This window comes from Colobus angolensis, unplaced genomic scaffold (assembly GCF_000951035.1).
Source record: "Colobus angolensis palliatus isolate OR3802 unplaced genomic scaffold, Cang.pa_1.0 Scaffold426, whole genome shotgun sequence".
In the NCBI taxonomy this organism is placed as follows: domain Eukaryota; kingdom Metazoa; phylum Chordata; class Mammalia; order Primates; family Cercopithecidae; genus Colobus; species Colobus angolensis.
Window position 1 is genome coordinate 398,958 of NW_012117666.1, and position 24,888 is coordinate 423,845.

The 24,888-nt window shown below is 61.2% G+C and overlaps 1 protein-coding gene across 2 annotated transcripts in view; it reads right to left on the reverse strand.

The window, feature by feature from the left end:
• Positions 1-1,990: 1,990 nt before the first annotated feature.
• MEGF6 (multiple EGF-like-domains 6) overlaps positions 1,991-24,888 on the reverse strand; it is a 123,118-nt gene continuing 100,220 nt past the window's right edge. The window contains exons 11-37 of one of the 2 annotated variants that reach the window (XM_011956837.1): positions 24,292-24,414; positions 23,499-23,669; positions 22,983-23,114; positions 22,233-22,361; positions 20,548-20,676; positions 19,865-19,999; positions 19,657-19,791; positions 16,271-16,396; positions 15,647-15,778; positions 15,431-15,559; positions 15,102-15,233; positions 13,824-13,952; positions 13,616-13,744; positions 13,166-13,294; positions 12,726-12,854; positions 12,399-12,527; positions 10,923-11,051; positions 10,678-10,809; positions 10,355-10,483; positions 9,630-9,758; positions 8,358-8,486; positions 8,102-8,230; positions 7,732-7,860; positions 7,494-7,622; positions 6,608-6,736; positions 5,011-5,058; positions 1,991-4,634 (exon numbers count right to left, since the gene is read on the reverse strand). In XM_011956837.1, coding sequence (XP_011812227.1) covers positions 4,576-4,634; positions 5,011-5,058; positions 6,608-6,736; positions 7,494-7,622; positions 7,732-7,860; positions 8,102-8,230; positions 8,358-8,486; positions 9,630-9,758; positions 10,355-10,483; positions 10,678-10,809; positions 10,923-11,051; positions 12,399-12,527; positions 12,726-12,854; positions 13,166-13,294; positions 13,616-13,744; positions 13,824-13,952; positions 15,102-15,233; positions 15,431-15,559; positions 15,647-15,778; positions 16,271-16,396; positions 19,657-19,791; positions 19,865-19,999; positions 20,548-20,676; positions 22,233-22,361; positions 22,983-23,114; positions 23,499-23,669; positions 24,292-24,414 — 3,389 coding nt within the window. In that variant the 3' untranslated portion in view covers positions 1,991-4,575. Of the gene's footprint in view, positions 4,638-5,010; positions 5,059-6,607; positions 6,737-7,493; positions 7,623-7,731; positions 7,861-8,101; positions 8,231-8,357; positions 8,487-9,629; positions 9,759-10,354; positions 10,484-10,677; positions 10,810-10,922; positions 11,052-12,398; positions 12,528-12,725; positions 12,855-13,165; positions 13,295-13,615; positions 13,745-13,823; positions 13,953-15,101; positions 15,234-15,430; positions 15,560-15,646; positions 15,779-16,270; positions 16,397-19,656; positions 19,792-19,864; positions 20,000-20,547; positions 20,677-22,232; positions 22,362-22,982; positions 23,115-23,498; positions 23,670-24,291; positions 24,415-24,888 lie in introns of both variants that reach the window. The other variant, XM_011956836.1, reaches the window with a different exon arrangement.

Here is a 24,888-nt window from a genome sequence, read left to right on the forward strand (position 1 = left end):
CTTCTGTATTTTTTCTCTTGTGTTTAAAAAATCAGTCTTGCAAGGTGTTTCCTTGCTTCTTAGTCTTCAAAGAAGGAAATTTTGGTTTTCTTAAGCATTCCATTATTCTCCACTTGCTGAATGTAAAGTTTATACACAGAAATCTAAGTGTGAGTATCACTCATCATCAGAGAAACGTGAATTAAAGCCACAATGAGGCCGAGTGCAGTGTTCGCACCTGTAATCCCAGCACTTTGGAAAGCTGAGGCGGTCAGATCGCTTGAGCTCAGGAGTTCGAGACCAGCCTGGGCAACATGGCAAAATTCCGTCTCTACAAAAAGAAAACACAAAAATTAGCCGGGCGTGGTGGCTCTCAACTGTAGTTAGCTTCCTGGGAGGTTAAAGTGGGAGGATAGCTTGAACCTGGGAAGCAGAGGTTGCAGGGAGTCGAGATGGTGCCACTGCACTCCAACATGGGTGACAGAGTGAGACCCTGTCTCAAAAAAATAAAAAATAAAACCACAATATCATCTCACACTGTCAGAAGGGCTATTATTAAAAAGTCAAAAAATATAACAAGTTGTTGAGGATGCAGACAAAAGGAAATGCTTATACACTGTTGGTGGGAATGTGAACTCGCTTAGCCTATATGGAAAATGCTATGGTTTTTCTCAAATAACTAAAAATAGAAATCCCATTCGATCCAGCAATCCCACCACAGGGCATCTATGCAAAGGAAAGGAATTCATTATATCAAAAAGATGCTCACACTTATGTGTTTATCACAGTACTGTTCACACTAGCAAAGATAGGGAATTAACCTGTGTCCATCAGTGGATGACTGGATGAAGATGTGGTGTGTGGAGGTGTGTGTGTGCACGCGCATGTGTGAATTGTACATATATATATATACACATTCCATGTAGTACGGACATGCACTGTTTGCATGCACACACACACCATGGATGACTACTCAGTCATAAAAAAGAATGAAATCATGACTGTTCCAGCAACATGGATGGAACTGAAGACCACTATCTTAGGTGAAATAACCCAGAAATAAAGTCAAATACTGCATGCTCTCCTTTATATGTGAGAGCTAAATAACATGTACAGACAGACAGAGAGTGGAATAACAGACATTGGAGACTGGAAGGGTGGGAGGGATGAGAAATTACTTCATGGGCAGATATGTACACTATTCAGTAATGGCAACACTAAAGCCCAGACTTTTCCACCATGCGATATGTCCATGTAACAAAACTGCACATGTACCCCTTAACTTCATACATATTGTTACACTGAAAAGGCATGTGTACGTCAATACAGTAAACACGTAAGGATAAATACAGATGCACCATGTGTGTTCAAGCTTATTCAGGTTATCATTGCTAACTTACTTGCTTAACCGATGGGTTTTTAGAAAGCGCAGCTTCTTAACCTATTGGTTTTTTTTTTTTGGTTTTTTTTTTTGAGACGGAGTCTCGCTCTATCGCCCAGGCTGGAGTATAGTGGCCGGATCTCAGCTCACTGCAAGCTCCGCCCCCCGGGTTCCCGCCATTCTCCTGCCTCAGCCTCCTGAGTAGCTGGGACTACAGGCACCGCCACCTCGCCCGGCTAGTTTTTTGTATTTTTTAGTAGAGACGGGGTTTCACCGTGTTAGCCAGGATGGTCTCAAACTCCTGACCTCGTGATCCGCCTGTCTCAGCCTCCCAAAGTGCTGAGATTACAGGCGTGAGCCACCGCGCCTGGCCAACCTATTGGTTTTTGTAAAACGTACATTCAAATCACTCACGACAGCGATTTATTTCGACCTGTTCTATCCATCGCTGCTGAATGAATGTTTGAGCCTCGTTGGGTGCGTATATGTGTATGTACATTTACAGACTGTCACGATGCTTCTCACCTTGAAATATTCAAACGCCTGCCCCAATTCTCCTTTGGTTTACTCTGCCTGTCTGTATTTCTACCCTTTGAAGCATGTCTTTTATAGTGAAAATACTATTTAGTATATTTTTAATGCAGTCTAGTCTGTGTTTAATGTTTTTAATTGACAATAATTATAGCTATTCATTGGATACACAGTGATGTTTGATACATGGGATGTCTAGTGATCAAATCAGGGTAATGAGCATATCATCGTCTCAAACGTTTGTTATGTGTGTTGAGAACATCCAATATCCTCCTTCTAGCTATTTGAAACTATATAATATACGGTCAGGAGTTTGTTTTCCCATCGTCATTTGTAACCGTTAACATTAGGATCCGTGAGCCTGTTTTCTAGTTATTCTGCTTCATTCTCCTCTGTTCCTGACTGTCGTTGGGTAGCTAAGATTTCCTCCGGGTGGGCAGAAGCTCAGCCTGCCTCATGGCTTCCTGTAGCTGAACACGTGTCTGCACTGAGCGGGATGAGTGATTGGCACCTGCCCCTGTCCACACCCTCACACCATGCTGAGACTGTCGGGCGTTCCCATTGGGGAGTAATGGGGATATTTTGATTCTCTGAATTGCTAGGCCATTTGGGAACTGTGGTGACTGAGTATCTCATAGCACCCTCCTGGCTGCTTTCTCTTCTGGTTGGAGAACGTCTCTAAGAGCATTTTCAAATCAGGCTTTTCTGTAGAAAAATGGCCAAGGGCTTGAAGGCCTAAGAATAACATGGACTTTGCATGCCCTTGATAGTTTAGCTGGACATAAAATTCAGGCTTCAAATATTTCCTTCAAACTCTGAGGCTGGAACATCACAGTTTTCTGGCTCCCCGTGTTTCTCGCGTAAAGTCTGAGGTCAATTCGATTCCCATTCTTTTTTCTCTGGGACTTTAGAATTTATCTTTGACATTGATGTTCTTCAAGGTCTTACGGCTTTTTTGTTATTTTTCCACCTTGTGCATTTCCAGTCTGACTGAGATCATTCACCTTTAGATCTGAGGATGTCTTGGTCATCATTGCTTCATGTCAATGACTTCTTATTTTTGTATTTTGCAGTTAGATGGAGGTGAATGAACACCTCCCTTATCCATTTCCATTCGTCTATCTTCTGTACGTTGTCTCTCTTTACGTCTCCCTGCTATTCCTGGGAGAATCTCCTGAGCTGTATCCACTCACCCCATCTGCTGGATGCTTCATTTCCAGGTGTGCGTTTTGCACACTCCATTGCACCGCAGTCCATCTCTCTCTGTCTGCTGCTCCTGCATCCCCACCATCCTGCCCTCCCTTATCACTGTTTTACTTCAAAGTCTCCCCACGGCGGTCCATTTGTTGGCTTCCTCTGTGACGGCTCCCTTGCTGTCTGTGAGCAACCAAGCTCACTGGACTCCTCTTCCTCCTGCTGGTGAAATCCTCTGCCCTGGGGCCTCAGCTACCTTGGCTGGTTTTAGGGTGATGGGGGGCAGCAGCCCAGACCCTAAGGGGGCCTTCTCAAGGGAGAGAGTGTCCTGTGTTGCAGTCTGAGTGCAGCCCTCTCCACTGGCCACCCCACCCTGCAGGCTTTTCTGGAGTCCCCAACCACCGCCTCTACCCTCTGCCTCTACCGTCCATTCTGGGCCCTTCTTCCAGGAGACATCAACCTCAGCCCATGAGTGCCAGGTGCTTGGGAGGGTCGGCCTGTACTCACCCAGGGAGCCCCTGCCCCGTCCCTGTGATGTTGCCCTCCCCCCGACTGCTGATGCTCAGGTAGGGGTGGGTGGGGTGGGCCCAAGGGAGTTCGGCCTCAGTCCAGGTTGCCCCTCCACACCAGCCTCCCTCCCCCTGGGCCATTCTTCGGGGCCAGCCACTCTCTGGGTCTCAAGGTGTCTCAGTGGTAATGAATGCAGCCCCAGAGTTCTCCCCAATAGCACCAGGAACTGAGATGAGTCCCAACTTCTTCACTTGTGTGGCACTCCCACCCCTGCAAAGGGTCCCAGGTGCACTGGGAGGTCCCCGTGTGCACCCTTATCCTGGCCATGCCCCAGGGAGGAGCCTACACAGAGTCCACGTCACGCAGCAAACACACAGGCCACGAGGAGGCTGCCTGCTCCTTTACCTTCCTGGGTTTACATGGTACCGGAGCCAGCAGCCTGGTGAGCCCGCAGAACCCTGCAGACCTGAATCAGGGTTTCTGGGGATCGGGCAGATGACAGGCAGCTTCCAGCTGATCCCAGGGTTGCAGCGGGCATGTGCAGTGGCCCATAAATACCTTTACATAAATACGGGCTGGGCAACTTAAAGTCCCAGGGCCTAGCACCAAAAAGCCTGCCTGGAGGACAGTGGCCCTGTGCCTGCACCTGCGCCCACACTGGCGCCCACACCTGTCCTCGGCCCGACTCAGAGCCGCAGGGAGAGTAAGGCTTTCTCAGCCCAGGCCCAGAGCTTGCCCCCGGGTTCTGCAGAGCCAGGCCAGGCGGCGCCTCTCTTCCAGCGGCCATGCAAGGCTTCCCTCCTCAACGCCACACCAGCCTCCAAGAGCAACAGGTTGCTGGGCTGTCCACAGCCCTCCACGGCCCTCAGAGGAAGGGCAGTACCAAGAGCTCTGGGCCCATGAAGTGTCCTCAGTAGTCACCAAAGGCCTGGGTCCCCTCTGGCTGGAATGGAGAGGCGGGCTCCACGGGGCCGCCTCTGCTAGTGCCTCGCTGGTCCACTGTTCCGGGATGTGGGTCTGCTGGAGGCGGGCGGTGTCGCTACTGGGGAAAAGGAGAAAGGAGGCCCAGTCCAGGGCGGGATGGGTGCTCCCAAAACAGACTGGGTTCTGGGTTGGCACCTCCCCCTCCCACCCCTCCCCTCAGCAGCTCAGCCCAGGAGAGCGGGGCGGGGCCGGGGTGGGGGGGGGCGGGGCCCACCCGTCCTTCCCAGCCTGTCCTTCCCAGCCTGTCCTTCCCAGCCTGTCCTTCCCAGCCCTGGCCCCGGCCTTGGTCTTTGAGCTCTAGATTCCTGGGGCCCAAGGTCCCGGGTACAGCTGCTGCCCTGTGGGGCCCAGATTATACTTAAGCACTCTGCTTTGACTTTGCCATAAGCCACCCTTCTGGCAAGTCCACAGGCATTCCCCACACCCCTTACCTGGGCCCTGGGCTAAGGACAGGTTCTCGGGGAGCCGGAGGGGCCCACCTGAAGGGGAGAGAGGGCAAGCCACGTTAGTACCCCCAGCCTTGAGTGCAGCCAGGCATGACCCCATCCAGGCTTCAAGGACCTCACTTTTCCCGCACAGCCTCCTTCCCTTCTCACTCCTTTGCACTCAGGGAAGGAACAGGGGCGGCCGGGGTCTCTCCCTCGCCCCAAAGGAAAGCTCTCAGCCCCTCCAAGCCCCCACTACCCATAGCATCAGGGGCTTTACCCAACGTCAAGTCCACTCCAGGGGAGGGCACAGGACCCAGGACTCCCCACACCCAGCAAGACCCTGCCCATGAGGCCCCAGGCTCCCGAGACCTCCAGCTCAACGTCAAGGCACTGCCCCCAGCACCCAGCCCAGGTGCCCGGCAGCCGGCGGTGCAGTACCATATCTGACCACTAGATGCCACTGCCGGACAGCCTTTTGTCCCCTGCACCAGCGCACAGGCTGCTGCCCCGCCCCTCCTCGCCCCGCCCCGCTCCACCGAGATCGGGGCTCGCCTGTCTTCAGGCTCTGAACAGTCTGCAGCCAGGACTGCCTTAGAAAGGCACAAACAGATGCACACATACACAAAGCCAAGACGATTTGGGGGCCTCCAAGTCGAGGACCCCGAGTGTGAAATCCCCAGTTAGCCAAAAGGCAGAGCCTGCAGGTAGCCTGGCGCCCGGCCTTTGCCCCGCCCACATGTCCTGCCCTGCACGGGCCCCAAGCCTGCCTCTCACTTCCCTCTGCAGAGACAACCTGTCCCAACACTGCTCCGGGGTACACGGTTCGGAGGGACGGGCAGCAAAGTCTGGGCGGCCAGAGGGGTGGGGGTATCCCAAAAGCACTGCCTGCAGGCAGAGAGCACATTCCAGGACAGCCTCAAGGGCTTAGGTGCTGAGGAGTCACCTTCACGCTCACACATGCCTGGCACACATGCCTTTGCCCCCTGCAGCCCATGCGTGCACTGTTGCACAGACTGGCCACGTTCACACACTGATACACACATAACACACAGGCACTGACACAAACAGGCGCCTGCTGCCAGTGCAGGACTGCATGCATGGACTGGCACACACTGGATGCCACACACATGTACTGGCACACATGCACACACAGCCTGCTGCTCACACTTGCATATGCGTGCACAGACACACCCTCACACCCTGGTGCATGTGCGTAGGGGGCAGCAGGGGCAGGGATAGCCAGCGTCCATCCACACTGTGGATAGTCCGGCCCAGCCATGGGGTCACGACCCTCTTCAGGCCACCGGTGCAGTTTGCGGCCCACCCTTGCAGCTGCTGGGGCTGGGAAAGCCGTTCCGGCTGGCAGCATGGCCCACCCCGTGCCCTGGTTACGTGACTGTGAAGCTCACACTCCACCCATCAGAAGCCAAGTGACACTCTGGGTACCGGGTGGGGACAGATGACATTCACTAAGACTGAATAGCCATAGGGTGACCTGGCCAACTCTGCAGTGGGTGAGACAGGGGTCCCCGGCCAGGGTGGAGCTGATGCTGACGGGAGGATGGTGACTTCCCGCCCTTCCCCAGGGAGCCCAGCTCACCTTCCCGGCACGTGGGCCCCATGTAGCCATCCACACAGTGACACTGCCCACTGACAGGGCTGCAGTCAGCACCCCCCGCGCAGTCACAGCGCAGGGTGCAGCTGGGCCCGAACTGGCCCCTTCCGCAATCTGCAAGGCGGAGGGGGTAGGAGACAAACCTGAGCATCATCCCTGCTTTCCCTGCGCCAGGGACCCTGGGCCTAGGGGCCCCTGGCAGAGCCCAGGTGGAGTGAAGCCTTCCGCCTGGGTGTGTGTGGGAGCTAAGACCTTGGGCCTCGGTTTCCCCTGAGGAGTAAACAGTCCCTGCCCTGCCTTCCTCAGCCACATTCTGCAGCCAGTGAGCTCCTGCATGAGAAAGCCCAGGCCCCAGGCACACACCCAGAGTCACCACTGTGTTCCTGCCCTGCCCCAGGAGGGCAAACGGGAGCCAGTGGTCAGGGATGCCCCCTCAGGGCACAACAGGTCTGAGAGCCGCAAGGCCAGGTATGCAGCCCCAGCAGCAGGGACCCTCCTATCCTCCGGTGAGCACCTCCTATCCTCAGGTGGGGCCCCCTGGGCTGGAAGGGCCACAGCCCCCTCGATGTCCCCCCATCCAGGGAAGTCTTTCCACCCAGCCAGAGCCCCCTCCCATGACCATGGCCTTCCTGGGACGTTGTGGGACCCACAGGGCAGAGCCTGGCCTAAGACTCCAGCAGGAGCGCCATGCTTGGCACTGCATGTCCCAGCAGCTGACTCCAACCCCCCAGAGGGCATGGGCCAGGTGCAGAGGCCATAGGAGGGCACAGTGCCCAGCCCAGGACTGGCACAGGTAGGGCCCAACCAATCAGTATTAGTCACTGTTGGAGACCCACACCCACGCCCTTCCTGAGCAGAACCCCAGACTCACCCAGGTTGCAGGTGGCTCCTGAGCGCCCTGGTGGGCAAAGGCAGAGACCGGTGACAGGGTCACAGGGTGCCCTCCCATCGCAGTCACACCGCCGGTGGCAGCCCTCTCCAAATGAACCTGGCTCACACCCTGGTGGGGGCAGTGGGCTCAGTGCCCCCTCCTGCCCTGTACCCAGACGGGATGGGGCCAGTGAGCGGGGGTTCAGGGTGGGGAGAGGAAGAGGGCACGAAGCACTCACCACTCTCACAGAAGTGGCCGTGGAAGCCGGCGGGGCAGAGGCACCGGCCACTGATGGGGTCACAGGGGGCTCCATGTTGACACTGGCACACCCCCTGGCAGCCAGCCCCATGGAAGCCAGGGGGACAGGCTGAAGGATGCCAGTTACCATGAGACAAGGGCACACGGGCAGAAATGTCCAGTTTGCCCAGAGTGAGTAAAACCCGCCAATGCGGGGACCCGTGAGAAGCCCCCTCCTGCCCTTCCTCGTCCCTCCCCACTGCTGCTGGCTCCCCACCTCTCTACTTCACTGCAGCCCGGATCACCCACATGGGAGGAGTGGACAGTGGCTGAAAGGGGCCCCAGCCCAGCTGCACAGGCCCCCAACTCACGGTGCTCGCAGGCCTGGCCGTAGAAGCCAGGGCCGCAGCGGCAGGTGCCCGTGGTGGGTTCACACGTGCTATTGTTGTGGCAGGAGCACTCCAGACTGCAGGCGGCTCCATAGCGCCCAGGGGGACAGGCTGGGGACAGAGCAGGGCGGGGAGGGAAGGGCAGACAGTCCTCAGGCACCAACCTTGCCCAACCCTATGGCAGCCCAGGGCACATCCCTGAGGGGATGCTGGGGTCCCACTGGCCCCACACACTCACCCAGCTCACAGTGCAGCCCTGTCCAGCCCAGGCCACAGAAGCAGCTGCCGTTGGTGGCATGGCACAGGCCCCCGTTTCTGCAGGAGCAGGTGTGCTCACAGCCCACGCCAAACCGGTTCTGGGGGCAGCCTGGGGACAGAAGGCAGGTGCTGCGTGGAGCTCTGGCCGAGGGCTGGGCTCCCTCTGGGGACGTGTCCCCACAGGCTGACAGTCAAATGCTTCCTGAGGCCTGTCAGTGCTAGTCTCTGCCTGCTGGGCTGGGCAGGCATATGCCAGAGAGTGGCACCAGCCGCATCCTCTCATTCATTGGTCATCTCAGGCTGCCAAGTACCAGGCCTGGTCTAGGAACTGAGGGTGGCTCAGTCATGGAGGGGCTGGGTGAGCGCCTGCCCAGCCTGCAGGAAGGGGTTCACGGAAGGCTTCATGGAGGCAGCGGCCCACTGTGAACCAGCTGTCTCCCAACTGGGAGTGAGCGGACATCCGCCAGGCCTGAGAAGGAACATGGCTGGGCTGCTGTGGGCTCAGAGGTGGCCAGCTGCGGCCCGGCTGTTACAGCTGGATGCCTGATGACCAGCCCAATGGCACTATCCTTCCTGGGAGTGAGGCGGGGCCAGGCTACATCCCAGCTGGAGACTGGGCCCTGGGATCCTGAACCCTCTGCTGCCACAGGCTCCCAACGGGTCCTGAAGGCCAAGAACTGGTGTGGGGGGCAGCCGGCCCCTTGATGCAGACTAAGGGTGGGACCAGGCCAAGAGGCTATGGCTGTGTTTATGGGGACTGGGCCTGTGGGAGCAGGAGCCACCGCACCTGTCCCTTGGGTCCAGCCCATCTCTCTACTCTGGACTGTGCTCTAGACCCGCCTCCACTTTGGTCCCTGGGCCTTGGGCCTGGGAGAAAGGGCCGGAAGGACTCCACCCTCAGGCAGAAGACAGCCACCCAATCCCTCCTGCAAGGGGCCAGGCAGGTGCTGGGTAGGAACCTGAGGCCCTCACGGCCACCGCGATGAGGATGGGGTCACGGGGTGGCCTAAGCCTCGGGAGCTGAGTGTCGAGGCAGGGGCTGGGGTGGCGTGGGACGGTCCATCCCCCCAAGTAGGGCAGCGCAGTCAACACAAGCTACAGCACTCTCGCCTCGGCCCCACGGTCAAGTGGGGAGCCAGTGGCAGCCAGGATGTGTGGGTGCCTGGGCTGGGCCCACCCTCCAGCACCCCCGTGGCTAATCCGTGACATCTCTGATGAGCCCGTGAGCACACCCTCCAGAGTAAACACCCACCTCGCTCACAACGGACGCCGGCTCTCCCCGGGGGGCAGAGGCAGGTGCCGGTCACGGGGTCGCAGGCCGCCCCATGCGCACACCCACACACATGGGTGCAGTTGGGGCCGAAGCGGCCCTGCGGACAGGCTGCCGGGGAGGAAGCAGTGAGCGTGGCTGGCTTCCCTTCTCTCCCTGCCCAGTCAACCCCGGAGAGGGGATAGGACAGGATGGGATGGGGTGAGGGGACCCTGGGTCTGCCCCAGACAGGGTGGGGTCAGCCAGCTCCCATGCACCCACCCTGACATCTCCCTTCTGCCCACTCTGCAGTGACTCACCCCCACCCACCCCGCCAGCTCTGCCGGGGTCCCAGAAGGGGAAAGTCCCTGCACAACTCAGGGAAAAGGCCTGTTTCCTGGCAGGACACTTGGCCACAGCTGAACTGCCCAGCTGACCTCTGTGCCCAGCTGTGCTCAAGCCCCTGGCAGACATGGCACAGGTCACCGGGCACAGCAGGTGCAGGGACAGAGCTAGCAGAAGCCTGGTGGGGACTCGGTGTCACAGACACCCCCAGGGCTGCAGCCAGGGCTGCCCCTCTGGCTTAGCTCCACTTGGGGCCAGGCCCAGCCAGAGGGGCCTGAAGGGCAGGGAGGTGGGCAGTTGGGGGCGGTCCTCCTGCAGGCTGGCTGGTCCTACCCCGGAGACACAGAAGGCACCACTCAGCCCTGCTGCCACCAGCCACTCACTGAGGCTGCAGTCCGCCCCAAGGAACCCAGCAGGGCAGTGGCAGGCCCCCGTGGCCGCATCACAGGAGCCCCCGTTGAGACACCCACACAGCTGTTCACAGCCTGGCCCATACCGCCCGGGCGGGCATCCTGCAGGGAGAGGGGCTAGCTGCAGGGGCTGGGGCTGGAGGCTTCCCCAGTGTCCCTGAACACAGCAAGGCAGCTCTCATGAGGCCCCGACACCCTCCATCTTCCACCCCCTCAGATGAGGGCCTTCCCAGGGACCAGGGGAACTGGGCCCAGCAGGACTCCCCAGCCCCTGGGTGGGCATGGGCAGCACTCACGTTGCTGGCAGCTGGGGCCGTGGTAGCCAGCAGCACATGAGCAGATCCCAGTGGCAGGGTGGCAGGCTGGGTTCTCACTGGGACACCAGCACATCCGTGCACAGTCCTCCCCAAAGCTGCCAGGTGGGCAGACTGGGTGCAGACAGGCAGGGTCGGTCCTGGCCCAGCCCAATCAAGGAACAGGTGGCCTCTCTGGATTCCCCCCACCCAGTCACTCCTCGGGGTGGGGGCTTGGGAGCACCCACCTTGTTCGCAGCCAGAGCCAGTGAAGCCAGGGGGACAGCGGCAGGCCCCAGTGACGTGGTGGCAGGCAGCGCCAGGTGGACAGCTGCAGCGCTGGGCACAGGCCTCTCCAAACCAGCCCCGCAGGCAGGCTGCAGAAAAATGAGGGATGGGGGCCGGGTGCGGTGGCTCAAGTCTGTCATCCCAGCACTTTGGGAGGCCGAGACGGACAGATCACAAGGTCAGGAGATCGAGATCATCCTGGCTAACACGGTGAAACCCCGTCTCTACTAAAAAAAATACAAAAAACTAGCCGGGCGAGATGGCGGGCGCCTGTAGTCCCAGCTACTCGGGAGGCTGAGGCAGGAGAATGGCGTAAACCCAGGAGGCGGAGCTTGCAGTGAGCCGAGATCGTGCCACTGCACTCCAGCCTGGGCGACAGAGCTAGACTCCATCTCCAAAAAAAAAAAAAAAAAAAAAAAAAAAAAAAAAAAATGAGGGATGGGATGGGGAGGCTTCCTGGGAGGGGCCTGTTGGGGATCTGTGGGCCAGGACAGGCCCAGAGTGGACACTGTGGGTAGGACCCACCCGGTGCTGGCTGAACTGGGGGCTGTGCTCACCATTCTCACACCTCGAGTCCCCCCACCCTGGAGGGCAGAAGCAGACCCCGGTGGCATGGTAGCAGGTGGTTCCCCACTGGCAGTCACAGCGCCCCTCACAGTGAGGCCCGAATGTGCCCTTGGCACAGGCTGCAGGCACCAGAGAGGGCTGAGAGCTCAGCCTCCGGCGGCCCCAACCCACGGAAGGCGAAGGAGCAGGGAGACGGCAGCTGGGGCTCAGCACTGAGGCGACGGGAGCCAGCGACAGCCCTGAGGCCAGCCGAGTGCCCAGGCTTCCCTCAGACAGCAGGCCCAAGGCTCCGGCCCTGAGCAAGGGGCCGCCCACGCTGCACCCCAAGCAGTGGGGATGGCGCCCCTGCTGGAAGGGGGCTGGTGTTAGGGGCTTGGGTGGGAGGCCGGAGCTTTGAGGAATGAGGCAGTGTTGCCCTCGTATGTCTGGGCTCTGGAGAGGCTGAGGCCCTGCTGGGTGAACCAGGCCCTGCTGTCACAGAAGCCACAGCCAGACCCCTCACTGGCAGGAGGCCCCCAGCCAGCACAGGCTCCAGGACAAGGGGTGAAGGGGCCCCTCTCTGCATGCAGGAAACAGCAACGGCCCCCCAAGCCCCAGAGCATCCTCCGTTCCACCCACCACAGGGCTGGCCGAGGCCACACACCCCTGCCAAGGCAAGGCAGCAGCACTCTGTCCCCACAGGCCAGCTTCCTAGGCTGAGCACCCCCTACAGGAACCCTTGGGGCTCAGATGGCAGCTCTTGTACTCACAGGACAACAGATCCCCTGGTGAGGCCCCACCCAGCGCACAGTCCTCAGCCTTGCAATGAGGCTCATGCCACCCCTTCTCAGCAGGGCCTCCAGACTGCCCTGCTGCCCCGCCCCACTCACGGCTCTGACACTTGTCCCCAGTCCAGCCGGCCAGGCAGAGGCAGCGGCCCGTGTGCGGGTCACACAGGCCCCCGTTGAGGCAACCACAGCTGTGCGGGCAGCCAGCTCCGACGTGCCCGGGGAGGCACTCTACAGGAACAGAGGCAGGCACGAGGGTGAGGGTCCTGCCTCCGGGGTCCAGGAGACCCTGGCTCATGCTTCCCTCATACAGGGCCGAAGCCCCCACCCCAGGGCGCTGCCCCCTGACCTGGGAGCCCTCCTAGGCCTGCAGCCAGGGCTGCACCAGGCATGCTGGGGTGCGTCCCTCCTCTGCCGCCCAGCACTCACCCTTCTCACAGGCCAGGCCGGCCCAGCCCTCTGGGCACGCACAGTGGCCTGAGACGGGGTCACAGGTCCCTCCATTCTGGCAGAGGCAGGAATGTCGACAGTTGTCGCCGTACAGGCCGGCAGGGCAGGCTGGGGCCAGGGAAGAGGGAGCAACCTGCATCCCCCAGCCAGCTGGCCCCACAGGGTCTGTCTGGCTTTCCAGCCCCATGTTGGACTTTGGGGTCAGGGACCTTGCAGGGGGCTGCCTCTAGGATGACCTGCTAGCCCAGCCTGACTCACCATCTCTGCCTGGAGAGGGGCACAGGTGAAAGGCACCGTCCTCAGTCCCAACAGCCCCTTCCTCCCTCCCGCAGGCACCAAGTGTCCTCTGGGCCCCACAAGAGGCCAGCAACCTCACTCAGGCCTGGACCCCGGTCCCTGGACTCCTGGGTGGGGCTTACCCTGCAGGCAGGAGGGCCCCATCCAGCCAGGGGCACAGCGGCACTGCCCGTGGACAGGGTCACAGGAGGCCCCGTTAAAGCAAGCACAGGCCTGGCTGCAATTGTGCCCGTAGGTGTGGGCTGGGCAAGCTGCAGGTGGAGAGGGCTGGTCAGAGCCGGGAGTGGACAGGACCCCAGGGGTTGGCAGCAGATCACAGACAGCTGGGCAGATCCGCCAGGGTCCCCTTGACTGCTGTGGCCAACTCTCCCCTCCCTCTGGCTCAGGCCACCCACTCAGCGGAGTGGCCACTAAAAAGGACCAACGCTCTGGCACAAGTGAGTAAAGCGTCATTCCCAGGGGGGCTGCCTGGCAGCTTTGATCACTCAGGACAGGTGGCAGGAGGGAGTCTCCTACGGAGGACCCGGCGCCCCCTCCTGCAGCACCCTGGGCTGAGCAGGGACCTCACGCACTCTCGGCACAGCGGGGGCCCCGGCGGCCAGTGGGGCAGAGGCAGGAGCCGTTCATGGCGTCGCAGGCAGCTCCGGCGGTGCAGTTGCAAGCGTGGTGACAGTCCAATCCAAAGAAGCCGGCCGGGCAGGCTGCAGGCAGGGGGCAGTGATGTGAAGGGGCCCACACTGGAGTCCACTCAGCCTACCTCCCGCCTGTGCCCTAGCTCACCACGCTCGCAGAAGGTGCCCCTCCAGCCGGCTGGGCAGGTACAGGCCCCACTGACATGGTCACAGGCTGCTCCATGCTGACACTGGCACCGCTGCTCACAGCCGGGCCCGAAGTGGCCCTGGGGACACCCTGAGACATGCAGCCCCGGCCCACTATCAGTCAGAGGGCCAGGAGCCTGACCCAGCTGTGCCTGGGCCTTGCCGCCATCCCCAGGACTGTGGGACAGGCCTGGCTCGTGAGAAGCTCCTTCTCACCCAAGGGAGACCGGGCTCACTCACACGCTTCATCCCCACCCAGGTGGGGCCGTGGGAGGCTTGAGGGAGCTCCAGGCAGCAGCTTTAGGGACGGGAACTCTGCAGGGGCCGCCTCTAGGACACCTGACCCAGGCCTCCCCCGGTTCCACCAACCAAGCCTCGGGGGCACACACGGAGGGACACCAGCCTCAGTCCTAAGCAGACCCCTTCTCCATCCCCCAGGTGCCAGGCCTCCCGCAGTGGGGGACGGGACCTTCCCCTTCCTGCTGCAGCTCCAGGTGAGCCTGGGGCAGGTCGGTGAGGGGACCAACACTGGCACAAGTGAGCAAAGCATCATTCCCAGGGGGCTGCCTGGCAGCTTTGGTCACTCAGGACAGGTGGCAGGAGGGAGTCTCCTGTGGAGGACCCTGCACCCACGCCCGCAGCACCCTGGGCTGAGCAGGGACCTCACGCACTCTCGGCACAGCGGGGGCATCATTTAATCCAGGCTAGACTTTAGTCCAGGCTGGGGAGTGGGGTGGTGAGCGCTGGGAAAGCTCAGGGAAGGCAGAGGAAGCCAGGCCAGGGCCCAGCCGCAGTGCGCGCGTGTGTGTGTGCATGTGTTGGGGTGTGTGGGTGCGCAGGAGGGGGCACGGCCAAAGGCTGTGTGTGTGTGTGCTCATGCGCATGTGTGTATGCGCTCAGGAGAAGGCGCAGCCAAAGGCTTCGTGTGTGTGCGCACAGGAGGGAGTATGGCCAAAGGTTTTGTGTGTGTTCATGTGTGCGTGCATGTGCACGTGTGTGTACGCACAGGAGGGGGTGTGGCCAAAGGCTTCATGTGTGTGTGTGTACACAGGAGGGAGCATGGCCAAAGGTTCTGTGTGTGTTCATGTGTGTTTGTGCCTCTGTGCGTGTGTGTGTGGGGGGGAGGGGGTGTGGCCAAAGGCTTCATATGTATGTGTGCACGCAGGAGGGGGCATGGCCAAAGGTTCTGTGTGTGTGTGCTCAGGAGGGGGGCGCAGCCAAAGGCAGGGCCAGGACTCACGCTGCTCGCACTGCAGGCCCACGTAGCCAGCCTCACACAGACACAGGCCACTGATGGCATCACAGCTCCCATGGCCAGCGCTGCAGTTGCAGAGGTGGCTGCAGTCAGGTCCCCAGTGACCACTATCACAGGCTGCAACAGAACTCAGGGTCACCCAGAGCAGGCCCGGGTGCAGGCCACGGGTACCACCAAGTCAGGCACGGGGCATCTCAGGACTGGGGCACTGCCTCATGCAAGCCCCCAGTCCTCAGGGGCCCTGGGCGGAGGCCTCTCCAGGGGCTAGGAAAGGAGGGACGTCTGGACAAAGGGCAAGCCAACGGTCCCTGTACCTCTCTGGCAGCTAAAGCCGGTCCACCCAGGGGCACAGCTGCAGTGTCCGGTGGCTGGGTGGCAGTGCCCATCATTGGCACAAGAGCACCTTGTCTGGCAGCTGGGACCAAACCAGCCTGCTGGGCACACTACAGGCAGGAGAGAGAGCGTGAGTGGGGCCTGGCCGCCTACCCCAGGTCAAAGGCTCAGCTCAGGGGCGGCTCCAGCTCACTCACCGTCCTGGCAGCGGCTGCCGACGAAGCCAGGGAGGCACAGGCAGGCTCCAGTCTCAGGGTCGCAGTGGGCACCGTGCTGGCATGCTGGGCAGATCTCCTGGCAGCCCAGCCCCCAGTGGCCCTCGGGACAATCTAGCACCCACCCCCCATGGCCAGTCAGTGCCCAAGCTGTCCTTGCTCAACACATCAATAAACACAACATGGCACAATGCCCCTGGAGCCACAGCCGAGGAGGCGGGACCACTGTTACCATCTCAGCCTGCCCCGGGGAGGAGAGAGGGCCCGGGTGCCTCCTGGGGCTATAGGCTGCGGGGTGCCCACCCATGGGAGAGGAGCCCCAGCCCCAGACACAGTTCAGCTGGCAACACAAGGAGCTGAGCCTGTTAGAGACGGAGCCACGTGGAGAGGGGGAGCAGCCCGGGAGGGCAGTCTGTAGGCCCCAGGGGCTTGGTGGGGCAGCCACAGACCCCCATTCCCAACCCCAAGAGAGTGCACTGCGAGTTCTCACATCTGCTACAGGCGGGCCTGGGATCCGCAGGGCTGGGGCCCCCACAGTTCAGGGCCCCGTCAATGCAGAGCTGTGCAGCCCAGGGAAGTAGAACCGGGGCTGCGGCCGACACTCACCTGCCTCACAGTCTTCCCCAGTCCTCCCCGGCGGACACCGGCACTGCCCCGTGACCCCGTGGCAGGGGGCCCCCCCACAGGAGCAGGAGCCCGAGCAGTTCACGCCAAACGTCCCCACTGGGCACTCTGCAGGAAGAAGCACGAGGGGCCTCAGCCACGCCATGTGGAGCGGCCTGACCAGAGCCTTTCCCCTAGGAGCTCCTGGTGAGTGTGCCTCCCACACCTCCCCACATGGGCTCTGGCTCTAGCCCCGGGGTTGGGGGGCTGCTGAGCACACCTGGAGTCCCCAGAGTGGCCAGGCAGGTCAAAGGAACAGGCAAGGGAGGGGTGAAAGGGGAGCTGACGGATGGGAGGAGAGGGGAGGGGCAGGGCTGCTGGGGCAGCCTGGGAGAGGCTGCAGCAGATCCCTCAGCTGTCCAGGACCCTGGAGAGCTCCCAGATAGTCACCAGAAGACCTGTCCTGGTCAGGCCAGTGTGCCCCCAGCCCAACCTGGCAATGCTGGTCCAGTCTCTCCCACTCCCCTACATCCAGCTGGGAGCCCCTCCAGGGACTCGGCCCTAGGGCTGGGAAGGCTGTGCACCCACTCGCTCCACCCCCAGAGCCACTGCCCTTTCCCTGTGGGATAGGCTAGAATGGAGAGGGCAGGAGGCCTAGGGTCCCCCTCCTCCACCCGGCAGGTGAATGAGACCCCAGGGAGCACAGAGGCCAGGGAGTCAGAGCATCCCAGGAAGGGGGACCTCGGGAGAGAACGTGGGGGCTGAAGGGAGCACAGAGGCCAGAGAGACAGAGCATCCCAGGAAGGGGGACCTCGGGAGAGAACGTGGGGGCTGAAGGGAGCACAGAGGCCAGGGAGTCAGAGCATCCCAGGAAGCGGGACCTCGGGAGAGAACGTGGGGGCTGAAGGGAGCACAGAGGCCAGGGAATCAGAGCATCCCAGGAAGGGGGACCTCAGGAGAGAACGTGGGGGCTGAGGATCGGGACCCCTGGAGAGGGCCTGCAGGGGCCACTCCCCATGGCCTGGCAGAGCCGTGGGTGCTGGGAGCCCTGGATCGGCCTCCCCGGCAGAGCTTTCCTCTACTCTCCCACGCCTGCCCTGCCTGTAAGGGCCTGGCCTTGGCCTCCCATGTGAGGACAACAGAGCATGAGGCTGGGCCGGGAGCTCGGGTGGCAGCCTTCTTGCCTCCCCCAGCAAGGTGCCGTCACCGTGATGCCCTGCCTGCTGCTCAAACTAAACCTCTCCCTGGGCTCACAACAGCATCACAGCAGCCCCAAGAAGGCAGTCGACAGAGACCCCGTGCTGCACGCCCAAGTTCCACAGAGCCCACGCGTCAGAAGGCCCACAGTGGGGCTGAGAGCCAGGATGTGCCCGGCCTGGGGAGGAGCGCTGGTAATACAGGCAAAGCACCAGGCCTGGCCCCGCCAAGGCCCTGAGTACACAAGCTGGTGAACCCTGTCACCAGGGCCCATCCCCAGGGGCACCCGCCCACAGGGACACAGGGACGTCCCTGGGACTACAGGCCTGGCACTCAGCGTGCCCTAGGGCACTGGGCGGTGTTCACAGGGTTGGGGGGTCGCTGGTCAAAGCAGCCCGACAGGGCCTCAGGGAAGCCCCCTCCACTAACGGGGGCAGATGAGTGCAGGGCAGGAAGTTTCCAGACCCAACAAAAGGGGATGTTATCTTTATAAAGAGTGTTGATCTTTATGTCAACACTCAGATGTCATCCTGTGGCTTATCCTCGGAGCACCAGAGGCTCTTAAACAAAAGAGGGGAAGGGGCAGAGGAGGAGCGGAGGAGGGGCAGGGCAGGAGCCTTCCTCCTCTCAGGAACTGGGGGCTCTGGGAGCAGTGGAGGTGCGTCTCTGGCAAGGCCTCCTCACTGTCTCGGGTGTAGAGATTGGGGAGTGGAAGGAGGGTCACAGGCATCAGGGGAGGGTGAACTGCTGGTGTGTGTGTGCATGTGCCTGCCTGCATTCATGTGTGTGTGTGTGTAAGTGGTGTGTGCAGGTATGTGTGTACACGTTTGGGGAGGGGAGTGGGAGGAAGGGTAGGAGACGATGCCAGGGCATCAGGAGGAGCTTAGTCCCACGTCTGCACACTCATGAAGCCCTAGGGCTTGTGCACAGATGGGGAGTGGGCACTCAGAGCTGCTGCACGCTGGCCTGAGACCACAGAGTTCCTGCGAGTCCAGGTGGTGAGGCTTGGCCTAGAGTGCTCTGACCCTTAGTGGCTGCGACCAGGGTGGCCTAAGAGCTGGCTGGTGGGTCCTTGGGTGGACGTTGCTCCCTCTGCGGGCCCCTTCTCATTCCCCAGATGGAGGTGGGGAGGGGAAGGGCCCATGCTGGCGGGGCTTGAGTCCAGATAGCCCCCTGGTATGGCCCCAAGGGAGGCAGAGGAGGGGGCTGGCACCAGGCTTCTCATTCTCTCTCCAGCCCACGACGTGGTCATGCTGGTCACACGGCAGGCCCTCGTGGCTCCCGTCTCTCCTGGCCAATGGGCGTGGACAGCGTGCGCCGCGCCAAGGGAGGCTCCAACCTGCCCAGGCCCGGTCGGTGGCCGCTGCGGCGGCTCCATTACTCATGCCGAGGGCATCTTCCTTCCCCTCATGAGCCGATGACACGCTCGGGTATTTCCTACCCTGGTCACGAGACTGAGGAGTGACCATCCCGCAGCTCTGAGCCTCAGATCAGCTTGCTCAGCTTTCTGCTTGGCCGGGACCACATGCCGTTGTCCTGGTCATTGCACCTCCTGCCAGTGCAAGCTGGGGCAGCCAGGACACCCCCACCTTCCTAGCCCTCTTGGCAAAGCCCCCAGCCCCATGCACGCTGGGCTGGAATCACTTCGGGGAGTAGTCGCCGGGTCTCCCGGGAATCCCTAAGCACAGACTCAGCTGGGCCATCTCTCAGCCAGCTCCCAACAGCCTCCTCCCCTGCCTGCCACGTGAGTGTGGGGCTCCCAGGCTCTGTGCCTGCTAGACCCCGGCCATAGCATTCACATGCAGGGGCCTGCACTGCGGCCCAGACCACTCTCCGAACCACCACCTCAGGGGCAGCCTCTGCTGCCGGCTCACATGTGAGGAGGGAGCTGCTGCCCTAGCCTCCAAGAGAAGCCCACAGTCTGTTCCAGTTGAGGCAAGGGAGGAGTTTGGAGAAGCACCAAACCTTCTCGGGGCCAGGCCCCGAGCAGACCTGCCCTAAGCAGACCAGACTCAGACTGGCAGCCGCACCACTGCTGTGTGACAAGCTGTCAAGGCAAGGCACCACCTGAGCTCAGGCGAAGGAGGCCGATAGTGACAGCTATGCAGCCCTTCTGAAGCCCACCCTCTAGCCAGGCAGGCAGCCTAGACCCACAATGAGACCGCCAGGAGCCCCAGAAGCCAGCCACTCACCTTGGTCGCAATCCTCTCCCCGGAAGCCAGCCGGACACTGCTTCCCACACTCGCCGCTCACGGGGTCACAGGCCACACCCACTGGGCAGGTGCATGCCTGCCGGCACCCCAGCCCAAAGTAGCCCGGCTCACATTCTGCAGGGCGTGAGAGAGGGGTGGGTGGGGTCAGCCGGCCCTGGCGTCCCCCAAACCCCACACGTGAACTCACCTGCCTGACAGCGCTCGCCCCGAAAGCCGGCCTTGCAGGAGCAGCTGCCATCCCTCTTGTCACAGGACCTCGTGTGGGGCTGCACACACCGGCACTCCTCCGAGCAGCCCGGCCCGAAGGCCCACGGCGGGCAGGCTGCACGCACGGAGCCGTGAGGGGGCCCTGTCTGAAGCCCTGCCCTCCCAGATCACTTCCACCAGCCCTGGGTCAGCCAGGACGACAGCCAAGATCATGCAGGGAGCTGTCCTCACCCACCTCTCCCCCTGCAGCCCACCGCCCCTTCCTCCCCGAGTGTCGGAATCCCAGGGATGGGTGACCCCACCAGGGGTCTTGGCGTTGCTGCCAGGAATCTCCAAAAGTCAAGATAGGCTTCATCCCCTGGAAGCTTCTGCAAAAGGCCTGGCCCTGCCCTCATCTGCAGCCCTCCCACCCATCAGGGCTGGGAGCCACCACGAGGCTGGGGACCGTCCACCCAGACGCCCTGGATGTCAGCACAGTTGCCATTGAGAGGATGTAGCTTGGAGTCCACAGACTCAGGGCAGATCCCAGACCCACATCCCAGTGGGTGACCTGGCTGGGCCCTGACAGTCTCATCCCAACCCGGACTACAGGTAATAGGACACAGACCATCCCTTCCACCCGCTGCGGCCGCCAGGGACACCGGAAGGGGCAGTGAGACTCACTGAGGTGGCAGAAGCGGCCGTACAGCCCCGGGTCACAGAGGCAGGCCCCGTAGAGGCGGTGGCACCGGCCCCGGTTGGCACAGTTGCATTTCTTGCGACAGTGCTTGCCATAGTAGCCCTTGGGGCAGCCTGGGGGCAGCAGGGCTCCGTGAGAACCTTGGTGGCAGCCTGCCTACCACATGTGGTCCTCCCATGTGATAGGATGCTCAGGGGCCCAGGGCCCAGCACAGGAGCTGGGAGCAGCCCCCACCAGGGCACTAGGTGAGCCTCCAGGATTGGCTGTCTGCCCTGGCTGGTCCGTCCCCGACATCCCCTGCCCCCAGGGTCTGTGGCAAGGGCGGGTGGAGGAGCACCTTCCTTGGCCCACATTGGAGAGATGCACAAAGCTCACGCTCCACTCTCCCCAAAGTCTGGCTCCCATCAGGAGCTGCCTGACTTCTGTCCCATGGCAGTCGCTAAGCTTGACCTCAGAACCTCAAAGCAGGAAGGACACGTGGCCCCAGTGGCCAGGGTCCCAGGCCCAAGCCACAGGTGGCCCCAGAGCTAGAAAGGTCCTCGCCTTTCTTCCCCAAACAATTCCTTCTGGCTGGGTCCTGCCCCACGTCCTTCCTGGTACTGAAGGCAGTAGTAAGCTGAAGGTGCCCTGATAACGACATGGAGACTATGCCCCAGGACCTGGAGACTAGGCACGGTTGCATTTCTTGCAACAGGGCTCGCCATAGTAGCCCTGTGTTATCCAGGTTGGCCCTGAGCCCAAAGACAGATGTCCTCATCAGAGAGGCAGGCGGAGGCTGAGACAGAAAGTGGAGGCCTAGAGAAGAGGAGGTGACCCCTCGATGCTGCAGGCAGCCTGGAGGGTACAGCACAATCCCAGGGGTGCGGTACCCGGGAATGAATACGGGGGTTCCCCAGCCCCCTGTAGAATAGAAAGGGCAGACAAAGTGGGGAAGGGAGGCACGCTGACAGGGAAGAGGTAGGAAGCCCTGTGCAACTGCCTGGGGTCCCCAGAACCACCAGGCAACCAGCCCTGCAGAGCACAGCACATATAGCCAGGCAAGCTCACAGGGCCACCTGGACATGGGGCACAGGTTCTAGGGCTGGCTATCTTCCTCTCACAAAGGCAGAAAGTTTGTGATACATTAGCTGCACTCTCCAGCGAAAGAGGCAGAAATGATGAAGTCTGGAGACTTAAAGATGAAGCTTTAACCACCTGGGAAACATTTTCTGGACTAACTCCTCCAGAAAGGCTGAAACTTCAGAGTTAATAAGGACGTCAACATCATCCCTTGCAGCCACTGGCCCCTGAGCAATCCCTTCTACAAACCTTACCCAGCCATCACACAGCTCTACTTGAATGCCTCCAGGAACGGGGACCTCACTGCCTCCCAAGGGAACCCATTCTAAAAGTGTTGCTCTGTAAAGTCTTATCATCTGCTACAGTTAGGCCCTGGGAAAATTAGCAACAGTGAAAAAGCAACACCCCTCTCACTCAAGGGCCTCATTCCCTCTCAAGCACAGCCTAAAGCTCTGGAGACGGGGAGGCAGGAAGGGAAGGGAGTCTAGGAAAAGTTTGGTGGCAGTTTCCCTGCTCCAGTGGGAGGAAGGAGACAAGGAGGGGTGGTGCCTCCCACTTCCCTGACAGCCCAGGGGGTAATTCCAGAAGCACCAGAAGAGACTGCACGCACCATCCTCACAGTTAGTTCCACTGACACCCGGGGGGCAGCGGCAGGTCCCCGTGACAGAGTCGCAGGTCCCACCATTCTGACAGCTGCAGGAGAAGCTGCAGTTCTTCCCGAAGGTGTCCAGAGGACAAGCTACAAAGAGTGACAGGGAAGCGTCAGGGTCACCAGCCAGCACGACACTCTAAGACCCCTTCCTAGGGTTGGAGGCTGTGGGTTTAGAAGGAATTGCCTAGAGATAAAATCATGGCACTTGTGCCACATCAACCCTGCCCATGCTCATGGGAGACACCACTAACGAAATCACTGACTCCTCTCTCTGAACGCCAGCAGAGACAGCAGTCTCCTCCTCCTGAACCAGCTCTTTCAAACAGGCAGAGCCTCACAGTGATCACAGGCCCCCGGCCATCTGAGCTAGAGGAACCCAACCCTTCAGCAGACAGCCCTCGCTGTCTCAGTTATTTGCTGGCTTGCTTGTTGCTGGACCGTGAAGACTGATATTTAGGAAGGACAAACACCTTGGCTCGCTTGTTCCCAGGGAATCGGTGCTGCCTGGAACAGTGCCTGGCACAGAGTGGATGGCCAGGGCATACTTATCAAAGGACTGAACAAATGGATGAATGAAGGGATCTGCACGGATCTCCCTGCCCAAGGCCAGCAGGCAGGAGTAAAACTGAATAGGCTCAAAGGGCTGTCCCCAGGTCTTGGGGATCAGAGGCCCCTTCCCGGACCCCAGCCCCTGCCCAGCCGCCTCACTCTCATTGCAGATGAGCCCAGTCCAGCCCTCGGGGCAGTCACAGCCATCCAGGCCCGGGAGGCAGGTCCCTCCATTCCTGCAGTCATCACAGGTCAAGCTGCAGTCGTGGCCAAAGGAGTCGTCCAGGCAGACTGGGGGGCAGACCAGGATGGGGGTGTTCAGAGCCTGAGCCTGGCCACAGCGGGCAGAGGCCTGGCTCAGATCCTCATGCCAGGGAAGGGGCATAAGGGGCATCCTCAGCCCATGAGGGCCCCAAAAGGGTGACATGGGGGCAGATGCTGGGGCCAAAAGGAGCCCTAACGTGGGAGCTGCAAGCCCAGTCCTGCCCGGGCTCAGCCCGCATGAGCTGTGCAAACTGAGCCAGTGGCTCAACCTCTCTGGGCCTTGGTCTCACATGTTGTTGCAGGGGTCCTTCCTCACGTCCCCAACCTCTGATTGGATGGCAGCCTAGCCCAAGGGGTCGCTGGCTGCCAGCCCTGCGAGCAGGAGCCCCCGGGGGCTGGGCTCACTCTCACCAAACTTCTCTGTGAGAGTGTGTTCGCCCCGCAACTCTGCCTCTTCCTCGTCGGCCCCGATGTCGTCATCCTGGAAGAGTCTCGGCAGCTGGTCCTGGAGCACGGCGATGTGGGGCAGGGGCCGCACGAAGGGCAGCTCGCCGTCCAGGTCCACCACCGGCTCCTCCAGGGCTGCCAGGGGCACAGAGGTCCCTTACGCCCTGCCACCCACCTGCCTGCCCCAGCGACTCCCCAGTGGGTAGGGCTGGGCCTGAGCCCCACCCCAGGGCCTCTGCTACCCTCCTACTACCTCCACTACCCCCACCTCCTCAGCCTGGTCCCAGGGGTCATCCCAGCTGCACCCGACCCTCCTTCTCAGGACAGAAGGCTCCGGGCCCTGAGGACCTGAACACTGCCCCTCTGCCCCCAGGCTCCTCCCAGCTCTAAAGACTCTGGGGCCTAGAGGGGTAGAGGTGGGAGCAGCTGCCATCAGTCCCAGGGACAACATCACCTTAGGTCTTGGTGCCTTCTCTCACCTGGTCAGGACAGGTGCTGGGCTCCAGGAGGATGCCTGTCTCACCAGCTTCCCCCACCCCACTGTCCTCAGTCCCCACATGGCCCTCAGAAGAGGCAGGACCCCAGTGGGTCCCCAGGGGCCCAAGAGCCTCTGAGGTGGTGTTGGCCCAGAGAGGCCAGGGGGCAAAGGACCCCAGGCAGGTGGGTGTGGGGTGGGCCAGGCCTGCGGGATGCAGGGTCAGCTGGGGCAAACTCGAGAAGGCAGAGGCCGGTGCTCCTCGGAGGGCGGGAGACTCACGGCTGCAGCCCCTACGGTCCTCGTGCAGCCGGTAGCCGGTCTCGCAGGAGCACTGGAAGGAGCCGGCCAGGTTGGTGCAGTGGTGCTCGCAGCCACCACGGCTGGAGGCGCACTCGTCCACATCTGCGGGTGACCCGGGGCCGCTGAGGCCTGTGCTCCCGGGTGGGGAACCAGGGAGGCCCCAGCCCACCCAGTCCTATTTGCAGGACTGAAGCCCTGGTGGCCCTGCCAGAGGTGAGTGGCTCATCTCTTGAACCAGCCAGTAAAACTCACCCCCAGCCGCAGCGGCCACTCTGGCCATCCTCCCACCCCAGGATCAGAGCCATGGCAGACACCTGCTAGAGGCCAGGCTGGGAGGGCCCGGCCAGGCAGCAGCCAGGGCGACAGGCCCAGCTCCGGGAGAGAGTGGCCAGTGATCTCAGGCTAGAGGGAGGGAGGGGGCAGGTCAGCACAGCCCTGCACACAGCAGGCACTCCACCAATACCCATAGCCCTGCATTCAGCAGGCACTCAACCAATATCCACAGTCCTGCATGCAGCAGGCACTCAGCCAACACCCACAGCCCTGCATGCAGCGGGTGCTCAACCAGAACCCCCA